Raw genomic sequence first — 19,448 nt, forward strand, 5'->3', positions numbered from 1 at the left:
GCTTAGATATGAGTGTAGACATCCTGCATATACTAAATGAGTTCGAAATGAATAAGCATACAATCATCCTTTCATCACAACTGACCTTCCTCACTGAGTGCTTTCATATCATTAACATGGCTGGCGCATCTTAGCTGCTCTTACGCTCATATTCTCACCATTCACCTAATGATGATCTAGTTTCCCTGACTCTGTATATATTAGATCTCACCAAAAATTCTTCCAAACTCCTGATACCAAAGGAATTTAAGTGCAGAACAAACTTCTTATATGAACCCATTCTTCCCTCAAACTGATTCCATACATAGAAAAACTCACAACCATTTCTTATACACTGCCTGCACATTGAATCATTTGCCCATCATAGTTGTTCTTATATATGCACAATTAGAACATGTTCAATTAAAATAAATGAAATCCTATAAATGATTATATTCCATATAAAATACTCTGTTTTGGGAAAGCAGAATATAATACAGAAAGCAAGTGAAAAAGGATATTTCATTTGGTCTTAATGTAAAATAAGAAAAAGATATTATAGTAATCTACCATTTATCCATCCTTCAAAAGAATGATTCTTCAATTAACTAATTATTGTATATGAACCAACTGCTTGTACAGTACCACGTAACTGTACATTCACTTAAATTCACTTATCAGATATGCAAATTGCCTTCCCACAGTAGTTAGATAAATGGTAGATTACGGTACATCTAATACTAGTGACAGCAATTTTTACAAACCTTATTATAATGATAACATTATATACAATTATATTACTTACTGTGTCTAAAGCACATTCAGTACCAGAAAGGTCCAAATGAGTTAGTGCATTTGGCTGGGCTAAAAAGTTGTACAAATTCTAGAAACAAACAACAAAAAAAAGAGTATATGTAACTATACTAAATTACACAAGTTTATGGACATGAAAATATGTTTAACCCCAGTTTGGATATAGTAGATTTTTGATAAACATCCTATGTTCATCAAAAATCAACTATATCCAAAGTATGGTGATGTTATTGAAATAAGATCACTTTTAATATTTATGAACACAATGCAAAAGTCAAAGAGTTTATTTTATAAACTTTTTGTTTAGATTGGTTACTTTTGGTTGAGTAGAAAAACTATAAACATACAAAACTTTGAAAAGCATACTATTTCAGGTAATCCACAATAAAAATCCTCCCCCCCCCACTTCCCCATTAGTTCCACACAAGACAGGTCCCAAGACCTATGATATGACACTGTGGACAAGTGATTAAAAGAAGAAAGGAACTGGTTGATATGTTTCTTGAATACCTGAGGGTTGCAATCATTGAGGGAAACCAGCATGGAGATGACTGTTCCAAAGAGCAAAGGTGTAGGCAATGAAGGAGGATGAGAAATCAGTTCGATGAGTTTTGAGCTGAACTGGAAATGGGCGTAAACTGGGAGCTTCTCATGTTCCAAAGTGAGTAGAAGAAAGTGGAAGAATGGAGTGGCTAGTTTGAGGAGTGTCTATGAAAATGCCTACATAAAAGATATAATGTAGCAACAGAGCATCTCCCAACATAGTTAGTGAGAGAAGGAGGTCATCAGTTAAGTGGACTGTTATCTTCTGAATACAAGCAAGTATTTTTTTTTAGAGAAAGATGTTGGAAGTTTTTTCCACTTGGTTAGACTCCTTGCAGACATGTATAATGCTATGCATTAAGGGGAGGGCCACTACCCAGACCCTTAATGCATAGCATTATACATGTCTGCAAGGAGATGTGCTTTGCATTATAGGAGATACTAAGACAAGTGATGAGAGCTTAGTCCACCTTTACCACTAATTGCCTCAGTCCTGAAGATACTTCAGATGCAAACTTTGTTTGCTTACACTTGTATAAAGGATTAAACTAAATTTATTATAGTCTAACCAAGTGAAAAAAAACTTCCAACATCTTTTTCTAAATCCAAAGTAATTTAATAATAAGGTGAGACACCTTTTGGCAACTTGTATAGGTAAATATGACTTCTCCGTTACATCCACCTTAGTATCACCACCTCTGGGTCTGGCTCCCACTGACGAGACCTTAATAAAGGTCAAAACCAGTCTGGGTGGTGGCCCTTCCCTTAATGCATAGCATTATACATGTCTGCAAAGAGATGTGCTTTGCATTATGGGAGATACTAAGACAAGTGATGAGAGCATAGTCCACCTTTAAAACGAGTTGTCTCAGTCCTGAAGATACTTCAGGTGCAAACTCTGTTTGCTTACACTTGGATAAAGGATTAAACTAAATTTATAACAGGCATCATCACAAACATGGGAACAATATTTTAAGGTCAAGTGGATGTGCTTTATAAAGTGTCAGGAGTTGTGCAGGAGAGAAGTACTGTTTGTAATAATAATAATAATAATAAAAGAATAACAAGTGTTTTTGGAGGTAGAAGAGGCTACAGACCTGATAAGCTCGAGTCAGACCAAACAAGACATTAAAATCAACTCAAGAAGAGAACGATGATCCTGGATGGGAGCAAGACATAGTCAAAAATGACAGAAAATGCAGTCCTGTCTTACTTCATCTACTAAGAAATGAGACAGGACTGCATTTGGAAGCATTCAAATTCACCAGGTTATTCTCACCTCACTTCAGGAGGTCAAGGATATTAGTGTTTAAGGTGTTGGTTAAAGAAAATTTTGAAGTGTGAATTACCTCAGCACTACAAGGTATTGAAAATGTAAAAGTGGAGAGTTTGTCATCACCAAAAAATATGAATAGGATTGGATATGTGAGAGAGAGAGAGAGAGGGAGATCACTGATATATATATAGGGGGAAGAGTGTAGGTGAAAACACAGAGCCCTGAGGTACAACAGTATTTACAGACAAATCTAATGAAAGGAAACATCAACAATGACCCGGCAATGAAAGACTGGTGAGGAAGTTGATAACTGATTCAAAAAGAGGAGGGGGAATACCATAAGATGATAGCTTGGTAAGACGGCCTCGATGCCTCACTTGAGCAAATGCCTTGGAAATATCAAGAACAATCACTTGAGTTTCTCCAAACCTTTCCATGGCTTGTGCCATAAGGTGGGTGAGGTTGGCTGGGATATCTGCTGTGGAATGAGAATAACAGAATTGATACTGATGAGGAAGTTGATAACTGATTCAAAAAGAGGAGGGGGGAATACCATAAGATGATAGCTTGGTAAGACGGCCTCGATGCCACACTTGAGCAAATGCCTTGGAAATATCAAGAACAATCACTTGAGTTTCTCCAAACCTTTCCATGGCTTGTGCCATAAGGTGGGTGAGGTTGGCTGGGATATCTGCTGTGGAATGAGAATAACAGAATTGATACTGATGATCACTAAGTGACTGATGAATTTCCAAGTAGTGAAGCAGTTGGCTGTTAATGACCTTTTCCATTTTTTTTTTTTTTTATGAGAGTACTATAGTTAGTGAAATAGGATGATATTTTGATTAACTTTCAACTCTTTTTTCTTTGGGAACCAGATGGATTAAAAGCTTACTTCCAAGATGCAGGATAGATGCCAAATGAGTATGACAGCTTCTTGAAGAGATTGTACAATATGGGTGTAAGTTCACTGATTATTTTTCTAATATGCTGGCAAAATTTCAGAGAAGCATACTGTGAGTAGTTTGTGAAATAATCAAAGGAGATTTACCTTGGTCATCTATGCAAGAGTTGGAGGAAATAGCTGATGCCAAAAGATATGCTTTATCTTTATGGTCACATCTAGAGCACTCTGCATCATGCTCTTATTAGAGCATGATGCATGCACATTAACTTCATAGACACACCCACAATGTATTTCTTTTATTATTATTATTATGGGCAACTCCAAGGAGTTCTTAGACTCATCAAGGGAGGCTCTAAACATCACGTCAAGAACTATTCAGCATTTGCACAGTATCTATCGTACTTTGCTTGAACTCATTCACAGTCATGGCACCCAAAACAGACTCTGGTAACCTATTTCACTCATTCACCATTCTCCAAATAAAAAACCTTGTTCTAACATCTTTACTAACTACACTCTTGCTCAGTTTTCATGGATGGCCTCTAGTTCTCTCACCACCACACCTGTTCTGAAAAATGTCCTCTGAATTAATCTTGTAAAAACCCCTCAGTAATTTGAATGTCTCAATCACATCACCCCTTTTCTGCCCATCAGACAGTTTCTGTAACCCACAAAACTTCAAGCTGTCCATAGACCTACTACCATCTTAGTCATTCGCCTCTGGATCCTGTTCACAACCTCCTCATCATCACCAAGAAACCCTGGCACCCAGATCTACTCACAGTAGTCAAGATGGGATCTTATCCAGACTTGATAAAGAGGAACAATAACCTGCTTGTTTCTGCTTATCAAAGTATTCTTCAGTAACCAAGTGATTTGATGAGCTGCTTTATGTGCACCTTAAACTTTAACTCCCTATCTACTAATACTCCCAAGTCTCTGGCTTCATCAATTTCCTGAAGTATGGTTCCACCAATGCGGTATACTGCTGATAATCTTTTAGCTGCAAAATGCATAATCTTACACTTTGTCACATTAAACTGAGATCCATTCTCCTTAGCCTAGTATAACTCCAGTTTCACTGGAAAAATTACAAGGGTACACTACCATTTCTGCTATAACAACAGACAGTGGAAGTACTATAGAAGATCATGAAGAAATCTCTTATATGCTTTGGAAAAGCAGTAGGAGAGAACCAGAAGGCTCAACTGCCAGTTGAACAGGAGAGAAACATAGTAAGCTTTAGATTTTGTTTCTTTCCCTATTTTTTGCAGTTGTTATGAGCTGCAGTATAAACTCAATGAGATGCTAAAGTATTTTACTTGAGCCATTGGGCATATGCTGAATTTTTTGACTAGAAATGATTTAGCACAATTGTTGGAGATCCAAAGTTTGGATAAAGATCAAGTGCTTGGATGGACTAGGGAATAAAAGTGTTCATAGCAGTGAGAATAATTATTATTATGAGATCAGAATAAGTGCTAGAATCGGAAGAGAGTAGTCAGGCAATAACAATCAAGGAAAAGAAGGAGTAGCCATAGTATTCAACACAAAATGCGAGGCTAATCTTCTTGAATGGCAGTCAGTCTCAAGTAGAGTAATGTGGGCAAATATGAGAATGGGGAACTGGACAATGAGACTTATTTGTGCCTATGGTCCCACAGAAGGTTCTACTAAGGTAGAAGTGGAGGAATTTTTTGAGGCTTTAGAAAAAGCAACTGACACAATGAAAAAGGAAAAGTTGGTCCTTGTTGGGGATCTAAATAGTAGAGTAGGAAATGATTGTGAGACATACAAAAATATTTTGGGAAAATTTGGAGAAAAGAGCAAAGCTAATAATAATGGGAAATATCTGTTGGATTTCTGCTCAGGACATGGACTGGTTATTACTAACACCATGTTCCAACATAAAAATGTGCACAAATTCACATGGAGAGAAGAGGCTAGGAATAAAAAAAGTCTCATTGACTATGTTATTGTTGATAGTGATGTTTTCTCCCTGGTGCAGGACACCAGAGTGTACAGAGGATTTGAAATTGGAAGTGATCACTATTTAGTCTTGAGCAGGATAAAATTGAATTTCATATTGAAAAGAATAACATGTAAGAAAGTTTTAAAGCGAATAAAAGTTGAGCAGCTCTCAGATGTGAACTGTAGACTAAAATACAGAAATATTATTGAAAAGAAAATGAAAGAGTTTGAGAACAGGAATCAAACCTTGGAGATTCAGTGGCAAACTCTGAAGGAAACATTGATTGATTCTGCCAGAGAGGCATGTGGTGAGGTTGTGTGCAAAGATAAAAAAATCAGAACTCCCTGGTGGACACAGGAAGTTAAAGAGGCAGTGAAGGAAAAGAAGAAAGCATACCAAAAGTTCCTGGCATATAAGTCAGCTTTTACTCTTACAGAATACAGAGACAAATGTAAGAAAGCTAAACAGTGTGTAAAACTAGCTAAACAAAAGTCATGGGAGGACTTCGGCAAGAATATAGAAAATATATATCAAGAAGGTGGCAAAATATTCTGGAGGTTGTTGAAGAAGCTTAGGAATGGAGGAAAGAGTGCTGTAAAAGGAATTAGAGATGATAAAGGTGAAATGAAAACAGGAGAAAAAGATATCCTTGAAGTATGGAGTAATTACTTTGAAAAACTGCTAAATGAAACAAGCAGTGATGACAGCACAGTGATAAAAAATACTGACCAGGCATGCAGTCAGGAATACATATCCATACTTGAAGTAGAAAAAGCCATCAAAGGCTTGAAATGTGGAAAGGCAGCAGGAGTAGATGATATTCGACCAGAAATGCTGAAGTATGGTGGTATAAGAGTCTTACAGTGGCTGCACTGCATAGTTCAGAAAGCCTGGACAGAGGGACGAATTCCCGATGATTGGAGTAGAGCTCTCATAGTACCCATATATAAAAAGGGAAATAAAACTGAATGTGAGAATTACAGAGGTATTTCCCTACTGAGTGTTCCTGGCAAGATCTATGCAAGTATACTTGAGAAACGGTTGAGAAGAATTGTGGAAGAAAAGCTTGGTGAAGAACAAGCTGGATTCAGGCCAAATAGAGGCTGTCAGGATCAGATCTTCACTTTACGACAAATAGTCGAGAAAGCATGGGAATATAACAAAGATCTGTATTTAAGTTATGTCGATTTGGAAAAGGCATATGACAAGGTGCCAAGAGAGAAGCTATTCAATACGCTGCAGTTATATGGTGTCAATGGGGCATTATATCAAGCAATACTTAGTCTTTATTTGAGTTGTGAGTCAGCAGTTAGAATGAAGGAAGTACAGGAAGATGGTTTAATGTTAAATCTGGTGTGAGACAAGGATGTACATTATCCCCTCTGTTATTCATTATCTATATGGATCACATTATGAAGGAATGTGGTATTAAACCTGATATCAAAATTGGGGATGTTAATGTCAGCTCTTTGCTTTATGCGGATGATGTTATACTTCTAAATAAATCCGCTACAAGTCTGCAAGATTCTCTGACTAAATTGAATAGCTGTTGTAATAGATATGGTATGAAGGTCAGCAATAAAAAGACAAAGACAATGAAAATAGGCAGAATCATTGAAAATGTCAACTGTGTTGTGAATGGAGAACCTGTGGAACAAGTAAAACATTTCAGCTACTTAGGCACAATTTTTACTGAAGATGGTAAACTAAATATAGAAATAGACAACAGAATCAGCAAAGCTGGTATCGTGGGAAGTCAATTGAATAAATTCATATGGAATAAGAAAGAAATTAGTCGGAACACTAAATTAGCTGTATACAAGACTGTGTTCAAACCAATTTTAACTTATGGATCTGAGAGCTGGGTCAGAAGTAAAACACTTGACCGCAGATATGAGAGTCCTGAGAAAGATTAGAGGCGTGAACAGATGGCATCAATGGCAATATCATATTAAAAATGAGGATATTAGGAAAGAACTTGACATTGTCAGCATCCAGGAATGCATTAGCAGAGCTAATCTCAGATGGTATGGTCACTTAAATAGAATGGGAGAGGAAAGATTAGCAAAACAAGTGTTCTCTGCCAGGGTGGCAGGAAAACAACCCAGAGGAAGACCAAGATATAGGTGGATTGATACGGTACAAAGTGCCTTAGACGATAGAAATATAAGATCTGATAATGTTGGAGTCTTGACAAGTAACAGACTGATTTGGAGGAAAATTGTAGATAGGAAGTTAGTAATGATGTAATTTTTTCATGTAGTACTGTCGTATCCTGTACACCCCTTGAGGGTACATGGCAGGAATATGATGATGATGATGATCGGAAGAGTGACAGCAATAATCAATGAAAATGAGACAGAGAGATCCCAAATGTCATTCTGATTGGCACTATTGTAGGACCATAAAGGCTGAGAATGGCAAGGATGAACTGTAGAAAACAAATTATCTACAAGGTGATGGTTAGACTCCTCAAGAGGAGAGCTTACATAATTATACTCCACTCATAATTCTGGCATGTTATGAAACTCTTGTGAGTTTTTCTATCAAGTGTGTATAGGCTGTTCAAATTAAAAATGCAGAAAATATGAATGTTTGGGGAAAAAAAATTTACTTGGTCTACACAAAAACTTGCAACAGATACATAATAAATACTACCTGATTTTGAAAATGTCAATTCAAAACACCAGCCAATCGTACAAATGTGAACTATACTTTCTGGTCCCTAGTCAAACCAATGGTTGTTCTCTTCTGCCCATTAGTACTGCTATCTCTTTTCACATTCAGATGTTACCATGGTGACATGTAACAGACTCATGGCATCATTCTTCTCCTCTAATTCCTTGGACAAATCACCTCTTACTATATCAAAAACAGCATATTGCATGCCCTCTTTTAATCTTTTATCAGAAGAACCTTGTTTAGCCTAGATACCCAAGTATTCCAGTCTTGGTGGTAACCCCAATCCCCCACAACTTACATGCTGAAAAATTTAAGGGGTGGCAGATAAGGTACTGGAAAAATAGGTTAAGATCCAAATTCAGGAATGGATGGATAGGAATGTATTATTCTATGATGGGAGTACAGTTCTATGACAGCCTTGTTAAGTAATTTACTACTTTCTAAAATAAAACGACAGCTGAGATGGAAAAAGGAAATGAAAATACCATGATACTGCTAAATTTACAAAGGTATATAGAAATGTATTATATAAAATGCAACAAATGGAGATGATCAATGAAAAAAGTGAAATGGATAACAGGGTGGCTGATGGGCAGTGAATAGTCTATGATGAAATTAAATTAAGGAGAGGGAGATGACCAGTGGTGTAAGAGGGATCTGTACTTGAGCCACTGCTGTTTAAGTTTATAAATTAATGATACTGGGAATAATTTGAGGGGAAATATCTATTTGTTTGCTGATGATACTAAAGTGAGAAGGGCAATAGTTAATAAAGGATATGTAAACAACCAGCAGTACAGTTTAAATAGGCAGAGAATGCAACCACAGAATAATGATTGCTAGTTCAATGTGACACTGGTGTCACATTGACTGATGTGACAATTATGCACATCAGTCATGAATTATGCACTGGAATGAAAAAAAAAATTATATACTGTGTATTATGTTAATGGAATCAGACTGCAAGATACAGATGAGATGAGATGAGAACTATGAATTTAGGGGGTAATAACAGACAGGGAGTCAAAGTTAAGAGAACATAATGCAAAAAAGCATAAGAAGCACTTAGATGTTAAGAATGACATTGACAAATAGGGATAATGACTTTATTTATCCTAAAAAAAACACCCTAATGATATGACCATTGTACTACATTATAGGTCACAGCTTGGGACTAAAAGTAGGGGGGGGGGTGAAGTGGAGAATAAAGACATTCCACTTGAGGCTGCCAAAATTGCAGTGTCTATGACTGCACATGAGATGTCTAAAATACTGAGGGTATTGATTTCTGGGGATAACACACAAGAATTAGAAACTTTAACTATTTTATACTGATAGTAATAACTTCAGATTAGCTCAGGATGCATGTGTATATATGCAGGGCATATGAAATAAGAAATAATTACGATTTAGATTTAAGTAGGATAAAATTGAATAGCAAAAAAAAAAAAAAAAAATGTAGGAAGGTTGTAAAAATAAAGTTAGCTGCTTTCAGAGGTGAACTATCAAATAAGTCTAGAAAAAAAAAAAAAAAATGAAAAACAAAAAAAAAAACTTAAGGGACACTAAAAGGAAAACTGACCGAATTTAGCATGGAAGAACATGGTGAAGTTATCTTCAATTTAACTGATTAGTGGACTCAAGAAGTTAAAGGCAGTTTTTGAAGAGTTTTGTAAATGTTTTTTGTTGAATTAACAAAAAAAAAAATTTTTTAATTAAATATCACAATTTATTTAAAAAAAACTTTCAAAGATTTATCCATATTAATGCAACAGTAATTTTAATCTGCTTCAGTCCATCATCATACAATTAATATGTGATATTATACACATGCTGTATGACTTGTTCTTGTATTCAGAATTTAAATGTTTTTACCAGTTTTTATGTCATTTCTCTGAAAAAAGCTCATGACATATTGAGCTTGAGCAAAATACATCTAAATCTAATTTATTACATGAGTAATAAATTAGATTTAGATTTCTTTTTTATACGTGTAAAGATCCTATTCAAAAAAAAATATAGCATGTCTAACACACATGTTGCTATTAAACAACTAACTACTTACTTACTATTACAAGGTGACAGGTACATTGGACAAAGGGGAAACTATGCACAATGGCATATTTAGATTCTCCTAAAGCCTTTGATAGAGGGGCCATATAACAAGATGGAAATTAAACTGGAACAGATGGGGTTGAATAGTAGATTACTGCACTTGATTGGAAACTGGCTATCTGATAGGTATCAGCAAATTGTGGTGTGCTCATCATCAGTGGTGTGCTCCGAGAGCCTGTTTTTTGGGTCAATTGTTGTTTAATTTGCATGCAAATAATATTGAGAAGGGATTGAATGGTGATATGCAGTTGTTTGCAGATGATACAAAGCTGAGAAAAACCATGAGAAGTACAATGAATGTTGTGGCCTTACAAGTGGACTTGAAGACTTTGTGATTGGGCAAGTGAATAGAGAGAAAGCTACCAGTTCAATGTAGCAAAATGTAAGGTTTTAAAATTTGGGAAGCACAGATGGGATGCAGAGTATAAAATTGTTGATATCTTAAAAGAAGTGGAGGAAATTATGGATCTGGGGGGGGGGGGACTGAAACATTGGAGTCATCTTGTTAAAATTGTGAGAACAGCACAATGCATTATGGCACTGATGTACAGAGAACTCTGACACATAGGAGTTATGATTCTATTGTATAAGACTTTGATCTTATAGATTACTGCATATAGATTACTGTGGACAGATTTTGTTGCCTGGCTTTGAAAAGGATGAAGAGATGATGGAACAGGTTCAGAGACAATTAATACATAGTTTCTGGTCTCTGGAATGTAAAATATGAAAACAAATTGAGGGATTATAAATTTACTGAATAGAAGGGTGAGGGTAGGGACACAATCAAGACATATAAGTTGGTAAGCGGCTATTACCAGATTAATGTTGATCAGGTTTTTCAGAGAATAGGGGGAGAACAATAAGACATAGCTGGAAGCTGTATAAGGAGGACATGAGCAAGGGTGTACGGTACCGGAGGGGGGGGGTAAGGATTAAGCTTTTTGTTTTTTGCATGGAGGGTTGTTGTGGTTAGAATGCACTGCCTGTAAGTATGCTGAGTGTAGAGACAGTGAATGCATTCAAGTCACAGTATGATGAGCTGTGTATGTGTGATGAAGAGCCTCCCTTGATGAGTCACTGACTCAATGGAGGTCTAATAATAATAATTCTTTGAATGAGAACTATCTTGAAAAAGTACTTTTGCTTGGAATATTAATGCTTATCCCACTTATGCCTGGGATAAAATGAGATGGCTAAAGTCATAGGACAGCTGGGTAAAAAACTAACAAAATGTTTTTCTTATTAATATTATTATAGTTAATAGACTAATCCCCTCTTATCTGTGGGGATACATTCCAAGAAATGATATCACAGATGGTACTGAATCCTATATATACATGTTTTATCCTATACATACATACATACATACATACCAATGATAAAGTTTAATTTATAAATTATGCACAGTAAGAGATTAACAATAACTAATAATAAAATAGAAGAATTATAACAATATATACTGCAATAAAAGTTATCTGAATGTAAATGGAATCTTAGCAACCTCAGCATAAGTTTTTTTTTTAATTATTTATTTATTTATTATTTTATGAAGTCAAGAACTTTCACTTTTTCATTTAAAAGTTCAGCAATGTAAAATTACATAGGCAAAGTGGATACTAGATCCAACATTATTTCAAAGCCGAATGTTTGTAGAAACTATGAAATTTTTGTAATTCTGACCTGAGAGCTTACAGAAATACAACACCCACCATCCCTTTAGCTTGTAGATGCAAGATAAAGCAACTTGAAGCAGAGGCAAATTAGGCAAAGTGGATGTATCCACTTTGCCTATGTAATTATAAATTATTTCTTTCTGGAATTTTCCATTTAATATTTTCGGACTGGGGTTGAACACAGATAAACTGAAACCACAGAAAGCAAAATCTGCAGATAAGAGGAGGGGGGGGCTATGGTAATAGGACTGTGATAAATTTTGTATGGTTTATCTCTGCAAATAACATTCTCTTTGAAACACCCATGAAAGGTTGTAAACCTACAGTACATTAGTACTATGGGTGGGTGGATCTTAGGGTTTGTTTGCTATTATTATTGATATTTTTTTTTAATTTTTTTTTTTGCACATAATAGAGAAACCCTGCTGAGACCAACTATGGAACATTTTCAAGCTACTCCAGACCAACTCTTAACAGAATGAAAACCACCTAATTTGTATTATTTTTCACACCAGATGATGAAATTCATCTAGTGTGAACTGGAGAAGCAATATAAATTAGGCATTTTTTTTGTTTTTTAAGTGATAAAAAATTCGCAAGGCCATTTTAAAATGATAAACTGCCAAAAAATATAAAAATAGCATTCTAAATATTCATAATGTAAAAATACCTAAAGCATGGCAATATAGTGAACAACCCTACTAAAGCAAAAGTGAAAGGGAGCCAAAAAAATATCTTACTATAGAGCAGGGTTTCTCAAACTTTTCCTGAGATGGAACACTTCACAAATCCTGAAATTTTAACGGAACAGCTTAGTTAGAGTCGAGTATAATCGGTCTCATATTCAATGTAAAGCTAAGTGCACACTATCGCCGCAGCAGGCTGTATCGCATCACAAAAATACGACGGCACGCACTACAGGTGTGCCAAGCTGCAGCGCATTGCATTGACCTTGCTTGTGACTGCACATTTCCTAGAATAGATACCTCCGTAGTTCATTTGTGCTCAGAGATGTTGACAACCATGGACGGCTGAGTCAAGGCCAGCATGCACTGGCCTTAAGAGCACAATCCACATGCAAAGTGAGAGTGCCTGATTTTCAAACATGTCTGAAAATCAGGCTCGTATTAATTTTGATATTTTTGATAATTTTGACCATAGCAGGGCTCAAAAAATACACTCACTCACTCACCCACAGCAAGTTGATTTTGCTAGTTGGTGAGTAGCTGCAGACTGAACAAAATGTAACTTTTTTATTCAGTTAAAAAAAAAAAACTTCTCCAACCAGATAGAGTACTTTTAATCATTTTGTGAAACTCCTACTGACTTATTGGAACATATCATTAAACAAGTGGGGGTGGGGGATCTTGGATGAGTAAATTTTGTGTGGCAAGCAGGATTTCACATAATTCATTGAGTCTAGCTATTAGTACTGGTGTCGAGGCTAGCAGATGAAAAGACATACTGTAAGAGAGCTCCTGAAAGATTTGTGATTTTTGTTGATGTATTAAGTGTTTCCTTAGATTTAATTGTGTATTTTTAGTATGTTATTATAGTTTTATTAGTGTAGTTATTGTACTAAAATTATGTTATTTTATAACATAATTTTAGAAAAACCATTAGTTTTTACTACTCTTAAAAATGGCTCTAGTGGTAAGACTTATACGTTGGTTAGACATAACTGGTAATTAATTTACGGAATTAACAACGCATTTAAAGTAAATTAATTAAAGATAACTTTAATGAATCACTTCTATATTTCGACAATGTCACATTGTCATCTTCAGGAACATAAAGATATGGTATGTGCACTAAAGGAACTAACAAAGCAAATGAGGAAGAAATTAAGACACTAATTTTGTTCCTAAAGTCCTAATGGTGCCCTCTTGCGGGCTAATTTGGTAGTCTTGGCCGTTGGGCTGAAGTTCTCATAATGAAAGTCTCCCAAATTTGGGGCAGTTTCATGCACCCAAATTTGTTGAGGTTAGGAACGTTTTTTAGAGCTGCTGAAGATTCTTTGAATAATCTTTCGTATTTAAACTTGCTGCGATGGATTATTTTTGTCTTCTTCCAACGAATTTTATGGTGGGTATCTAAGGCATGGTCTGCCAGCCCAGAGCGGCTGTACTGGTGAAACCGGATGTAGTCTTGGTGTTCTGAAATCCTGATATTTGTTGTTCTGCCTGTTTGGCCAAAGTAGGACAATTTGCAGCTGCAAGGGACCTGGTATACACCAGGTAGGTCTAGGGGAAGTGGTTGGTCTTTGGTAGAGCAGATAAGGGATGCCAACTTTTTATATGGTCTGTAACAGGAAGTAAGGTCATATTTCTTGAGGATATTAGTTATTTTTTCAGAGGTGCCCTGGATGTAGGGGATAGTGATAGACTTGGTGTAGTCTTTATTGTTGAGGGGGGGAGGGGGTTGTGGTTTTCAGGTTTTAGTATTTTTTGGATTTTTTTGGGTTATAGCCATTGGCTAAGAAAGTGTTGAGGATGTGGTTTAGTTCCATAGTCAGGGCCTTGTCATCTGAGCAGATTAATTTTGCCCTGTTATATAGTGTTTTTATCACCCCATATTGTTGTGAGGGGGGGGGGGGGATTGCTGGTGAATGTATCTGCCAGTGTGGGTGGGTTTTCTGCAAACAGAGAAAACCAAAGATCCATCAAGCTGGCGGGTGATTAAAGTGTCTAGGAAGGGGAGGGTGTTGTTTTCCTCTTTTTCTAAGGTGAACTGGACTCTGGGATGTTGGTTGTTTAAGTGTGTTAGGAAGGAGTGGAGCGAGTCTGAGCCATGTGGCCAAATAGCAAACACATCATCCACATAACGAAGCCAAATAGTGGGTTTTTGTGGGGGGGAGTTTAAGGCTTTTTCTTCAAATGTCTCCATAAAGAAATTGGCCAAGGGTGGGGAAAGTGGTGAACCCATGGCTGTCCCCTCTATCTGTTTGTAGAACTTTCCTTGCCAAACGAAATAGCCTGAGTTCATTGTGAACTGAAATAGGGCTGAGATATCGGGAGGAAACTTGGCTTGGATGAGCTCAAGGGTTTCTTTGAGTGGGACATTAGTGAATAGGGAGGAGACGTCAAAACTGACCATTATGTCAGTGTGTTGGAGTGTGAGGTTTTCTATACTGGCTTTAAAGTGGGCCGAGTTTTTTATGTGATGGTGTGTTGCCAGTGTAGTGTGTGAGCGTTTTGGCTAAATGTTTGGCTAATTTATATGTGGGGGAATCAATGCCATCCACTATGGGACGTAATGGCACATTTTGTTTATGTATTTTTGGGAGTCCATATAATCGGGGGGGTCTAGAGTTATAAGGTTTAAGCTTGTTGGTGACTTCCACAGGCCAAGAAGTGACTTTCTTAAGGAGTCTGTGGATAGTTCTAATCTGAGAGCTGGTCAAAGACCAGCTCTCAGATTAGAACTATCCACAGACTCCACAACAGATAGAGGGGACAGGCATGGGTTCACCACTTTCCCCCACCCTTGAAGAAATTTGAAGAAAAAGCCTTAAACTCCGCCCCACAAAAACCCACTATTTGGCTTCGTTATGTGGATGATGTGTTTGCTATTTGGCCACATGGCTCAGACTCGCTCCACTCCTTCCTAACACACTTAAACAACCAACATCCCAGAGTCCAGTTCACCTTAGAAAAAGAGGAAAACAACACCCTCCCCTTCCTAGACACTTTAATCACCCGCCAGCTTGATGGATCTTTGGTTTTCTCTGTTTACAGAAAACCCACCCACACTGGCAGATACATTCACCAGCAATCCCACCCCCCCCCCTCACAACAATATGGGGTGATAAAAACACTATATAACAGGGCAAAATTAATCTGCTCAGATGACAAGGCCCTGACTATGGAACTAAACCACATCCTCAACACTTTCTTAGCCAATGGCTATAACCCCAAAAAAATCCAAAAAATACTAAAACCTGAAAACCACAACCCCCCTCCCCCCCCCTCAACAATAAAGACTACACCAAGTCTATCACTATCCCCTACATCCAGGGCACCTCTGAAAAAATAACTAATATCCTCAAGAAATATGACCTTACTTCCTGTTACAGACCATATAAAAAGTTGGCATCCCTTATCCGCTCTACCAAAGACCAACCACTTCCCCTAGACCTACCTGGTGTATACCAGGTCCCTTGCAGCTGCAAATTGTCCTACTTTGGCCAAACAGGCAGAACAACAAATATCAGGATTTCAGAACACCAAGACTACATCCGGTTTCACCAGTACAGCCGCTCTGGGCTGGCAGACCATGCCTTAGATACCCACCATAAAATTCGTTGGAAGAAGACAAAAATAATCCATCGCAGCAAGTTTAAATACGAAAGATTATTCAAAGAATCTTCAGCAGCTCTAAAAAACGTTCCTAACCTCAACAAATTTGGGTGCATGAAACTGCCCCAAATTTGGGAGACTTTCATTATGAGAACTTCAGCCCAACGGCCAAGACTACCAAATTAGCCCGCAAGAGGGCACCATTAGGACTTTAGGAACAAAATTAGTGTCTTAATTTCTTCCTCATTTGCTTTGTTAGTTCCTTTAGTGCACATACCATATCTTTATGTTCCTGAAGATGACAATGTGACATTGTCGAAATATAGAAGTGATTCATTAAAGTTATCTTTAATTAATTTACTTTACATGCGTTGTTAATTCCGTAAATTAATTACCAGTTATCTTAAAAATGGCACCGAAAACTCTCGTAGCAAGGCAGTGACTAAAGCTAAAGTAGCTACTGAGCAAGGGTGTTTGTCCTGAATAAAAACACTGCTGCAGTGATAATGATAATTTATCCGAGGATACGTTGACATTAGAAATAGCTCGGTTAAAAGAAATTATGAGGAAATCGACCAGGGAATGGGAAAAGGTGGAAAAACGTTTGTTTAAACTTCAACAGGATAATAAAAAGGATGAGAACAAGAACAGGCAGGAAAATACTGAACTTGGTAATCAAAATATTATTAACAACAAGGTAAGTCAGTTAATATCTAAAAAAAAAGAGGTAATATGGTATGGTGACTCAATTTTAAAATTTGCACTTGCCGAAGGAGTCACCACTTCTAGTTTCCTGGGAGCGAAAATTAAAAATATGACAAACGTAATTGAAAACCAAAAACGAAATGTAAAAGAAATGGCAGTGCTGGTAGGTACTAATAATTTAAGTGGTGACAAACATAGTATGACAGAAGATATGAAAGGTCTGTTGAAAGACGCGAGAAAGAAATGTGAAAGAGTAAAAATTGTAGGATTACCACCTAGATATGATAGTACTGAGTTAAGAAGGAGGGCGATGATAGCAAATGATTTCATGTGCAGGCTATGCAGAAGATATGGATGTGAGTTTTTAGACGTGTGGGGTGTGTTTGATAGCAGAAAAGATTTGTATAAGAATCACTTGAATTCAATTGGCATCAGACGCCCGGAGAAATTACTTCTTGGTATGAGACTTAATGCACAGTCAGGGAAACTAGATCATCAAGGGAGAAATGGGGAAAATGTGTGTGAAAGTTCAGCTATGATATACAAACGTGATAAACATATAAATGCCTTTGAACATGGTTATGTATGAGGCGAAGGAGTGGAAAAATATGCTTTGGGTTGAGACCTTTTAAGTATGTCTGGGGAGAGAAAAGAGAAAATTCTAGAACAAGACCAAATACATTGCATATCTAATTACAAGAATGGACTAGGTCGTAATTTATTATATCTATACACAAATGCCAGGAGCATTAGAAACAAAGGGGGTTGAGTTTGTTTGTTTATTGAATATGATGTGGTCTAAGATTGTTGGCATTAGTGAAACCTGGCAATCAGAATCAGATAGGGTAAGTGGGATCAAGTGTAACGGATATACTATTTTTAGGAATGACAGAAGAGATAGGAGAGGAGGAGTGCTACTAATGATATCAGATGACTTAAGCACAGTTAGGGTAGAAATACAAGAAAACAATGATGGTAATAATGTCCCATGTGGCGATGAGTTGGAGTCTATTTGGTGTGAAGTGGAGGTTAACAGAATGAAATACATGGTGAGATGTCTATAGACCTGGTAGCTCAGTTGTAGGGAATGAAGAAATGCATCGCCAATTTAGCCTTATGGGTACCAAGCGAATGATCATTATGGGTGACTTTAATTTTTCCAAACATTGATTGGGTAGAAGAGAAATCTCACGATCAGAAAGAACAGGAATTTACTGAATTGTTGTGAGATAACTTTCTTAAGCAGCATGTGAAAGAACGAACTCGAGGTCAAAGAGTGTTGGATTTGCTCATAGTGTCAGAAGGGACCTCTGTCAAGAATATGGCTATTTTACCACCAATTGGTGACAGTGATCATGCTGTTCTTTCTTGGGAAGTATCTACTTGTATTGAAGCTCCGAATAAATCAGTCTACATGCTGAATTACAAAGCTGGAAATTATGATCAACTTAGAAGAATACTATCTTTGGTCCCATGGCATCAGTTATTGAATGGAAAAAATGTCAGCATTGCATGGGAATCTTTGAAAAAGTGCTTAAATGAGGTGCTATCGCAATGTATCCCTAGTGTTCAAAGAATAAATAGGTTGGGAGTGAAATGGATGTACTGCCTTATTAAGTGAGAGATCCACAAGAAGAAGATGATGTGGAAAGAATATCATGAGAATAAGAGTGAGAGGAGTTATGAAATATATAAAGGTCAGGCCAGAAAAGTAATGAGTATTGTGAGAAAAGCTAAAATGGAGTATGAAAAGAAATTGGCCATGCAAGCTAACGGCAATCCAAAAGAATTTTATCGTTATGCCGCAAGCAAAAGAAAGAATGAATGTGAAAGAATAAGTTTATTGAATGCAGATGGTACACGAGTGTTGGAAGCTAAGGAGATTGGTTAAGTTAATGAGTACTCACTTTGCTAAGATATATCAACCAGGTATATGTAGCATGATGCATGGTGCTACTGCTAAGTGGATGAAGAGTTAGAGGTTCATGAAAATGAGGTTAAAGAGCTCTTGCATAACTTGGATAAGAATTTGTCAATAGGAACAGATGGAATATCTGCCCGTTTGTTACAGGAATGTTCAGCTGAATTGGCTAGGCCTTTCACACATTTGTAAAACTTGAGTCTCAGCTCAGGAATGATACCACAGGAATGGAAGGAATGTATGATAGTTCCATTGAACAAGGGTGGTGCAAAAACTGATGTGTCTAACTACCGACCCATTAGTATCTCTGGTGTGGTAGTGAAGATTTTAGAGAAGTTGGTAAGAACTCGCATACAGAAATGGGTAGATAAGCATTCTATACTCTGCAGGGAACAGCATGGGTTTACTAAAGGAAGGTCATGTTTCAGCAATTTGCTCACATTTTATAACAATGTTACAGCTGAGTTGGATAAAGGGAATGGATACACTATGATAATGTTGGATTTTTCTAAGGCATTTGATAGGATACCACACAATAGACTGTTGTGTAAACTGGAGAAT

The 19,448-nt window shown here is 36.9% G+C and overlaps 1 protein-coding gene across 2 annotated transcripts in view; it reads right to left on the bottom strand.

Moving 5' to 3' along the window:
- LRR (capping protein regulator and myosin 1 linker 1 leucine rich repeat protein) overlaps window positions 1-19,448 on the bottom strand; it is a 917,109-nt gene that overhangs the window by 619,081 nt on the left and 278,580 nt on the right. For both annotated transcript variants that reach the window (XM_090401192.1, XM_090401191.1), the window contains exon 13: window positions 785-862. In XM_090401192.1, coding sequence (XP_090257318.1) covers window positions 785-862 — 78 coding nt within the window. The remainder of the gene's footprint in view (window positions 1-784; window positions 863-19,448) is intronic.

Source organism: Typopeltis vanoorti, chromosome 12, assembly GCF_054136105.1.
Source record: "Typopeltis vanoorti isolate ZY-2024b chromosome 12, IOZ_Tvanoo_1.0, whole genome shotgun sequence".
Lineage (NCBI taxonomy): Eukaryota > Metazoa > Arthropoda > Arachnida > Uropygi > Thelyphonidae > Typopeltis > Typopeltis vanoorti.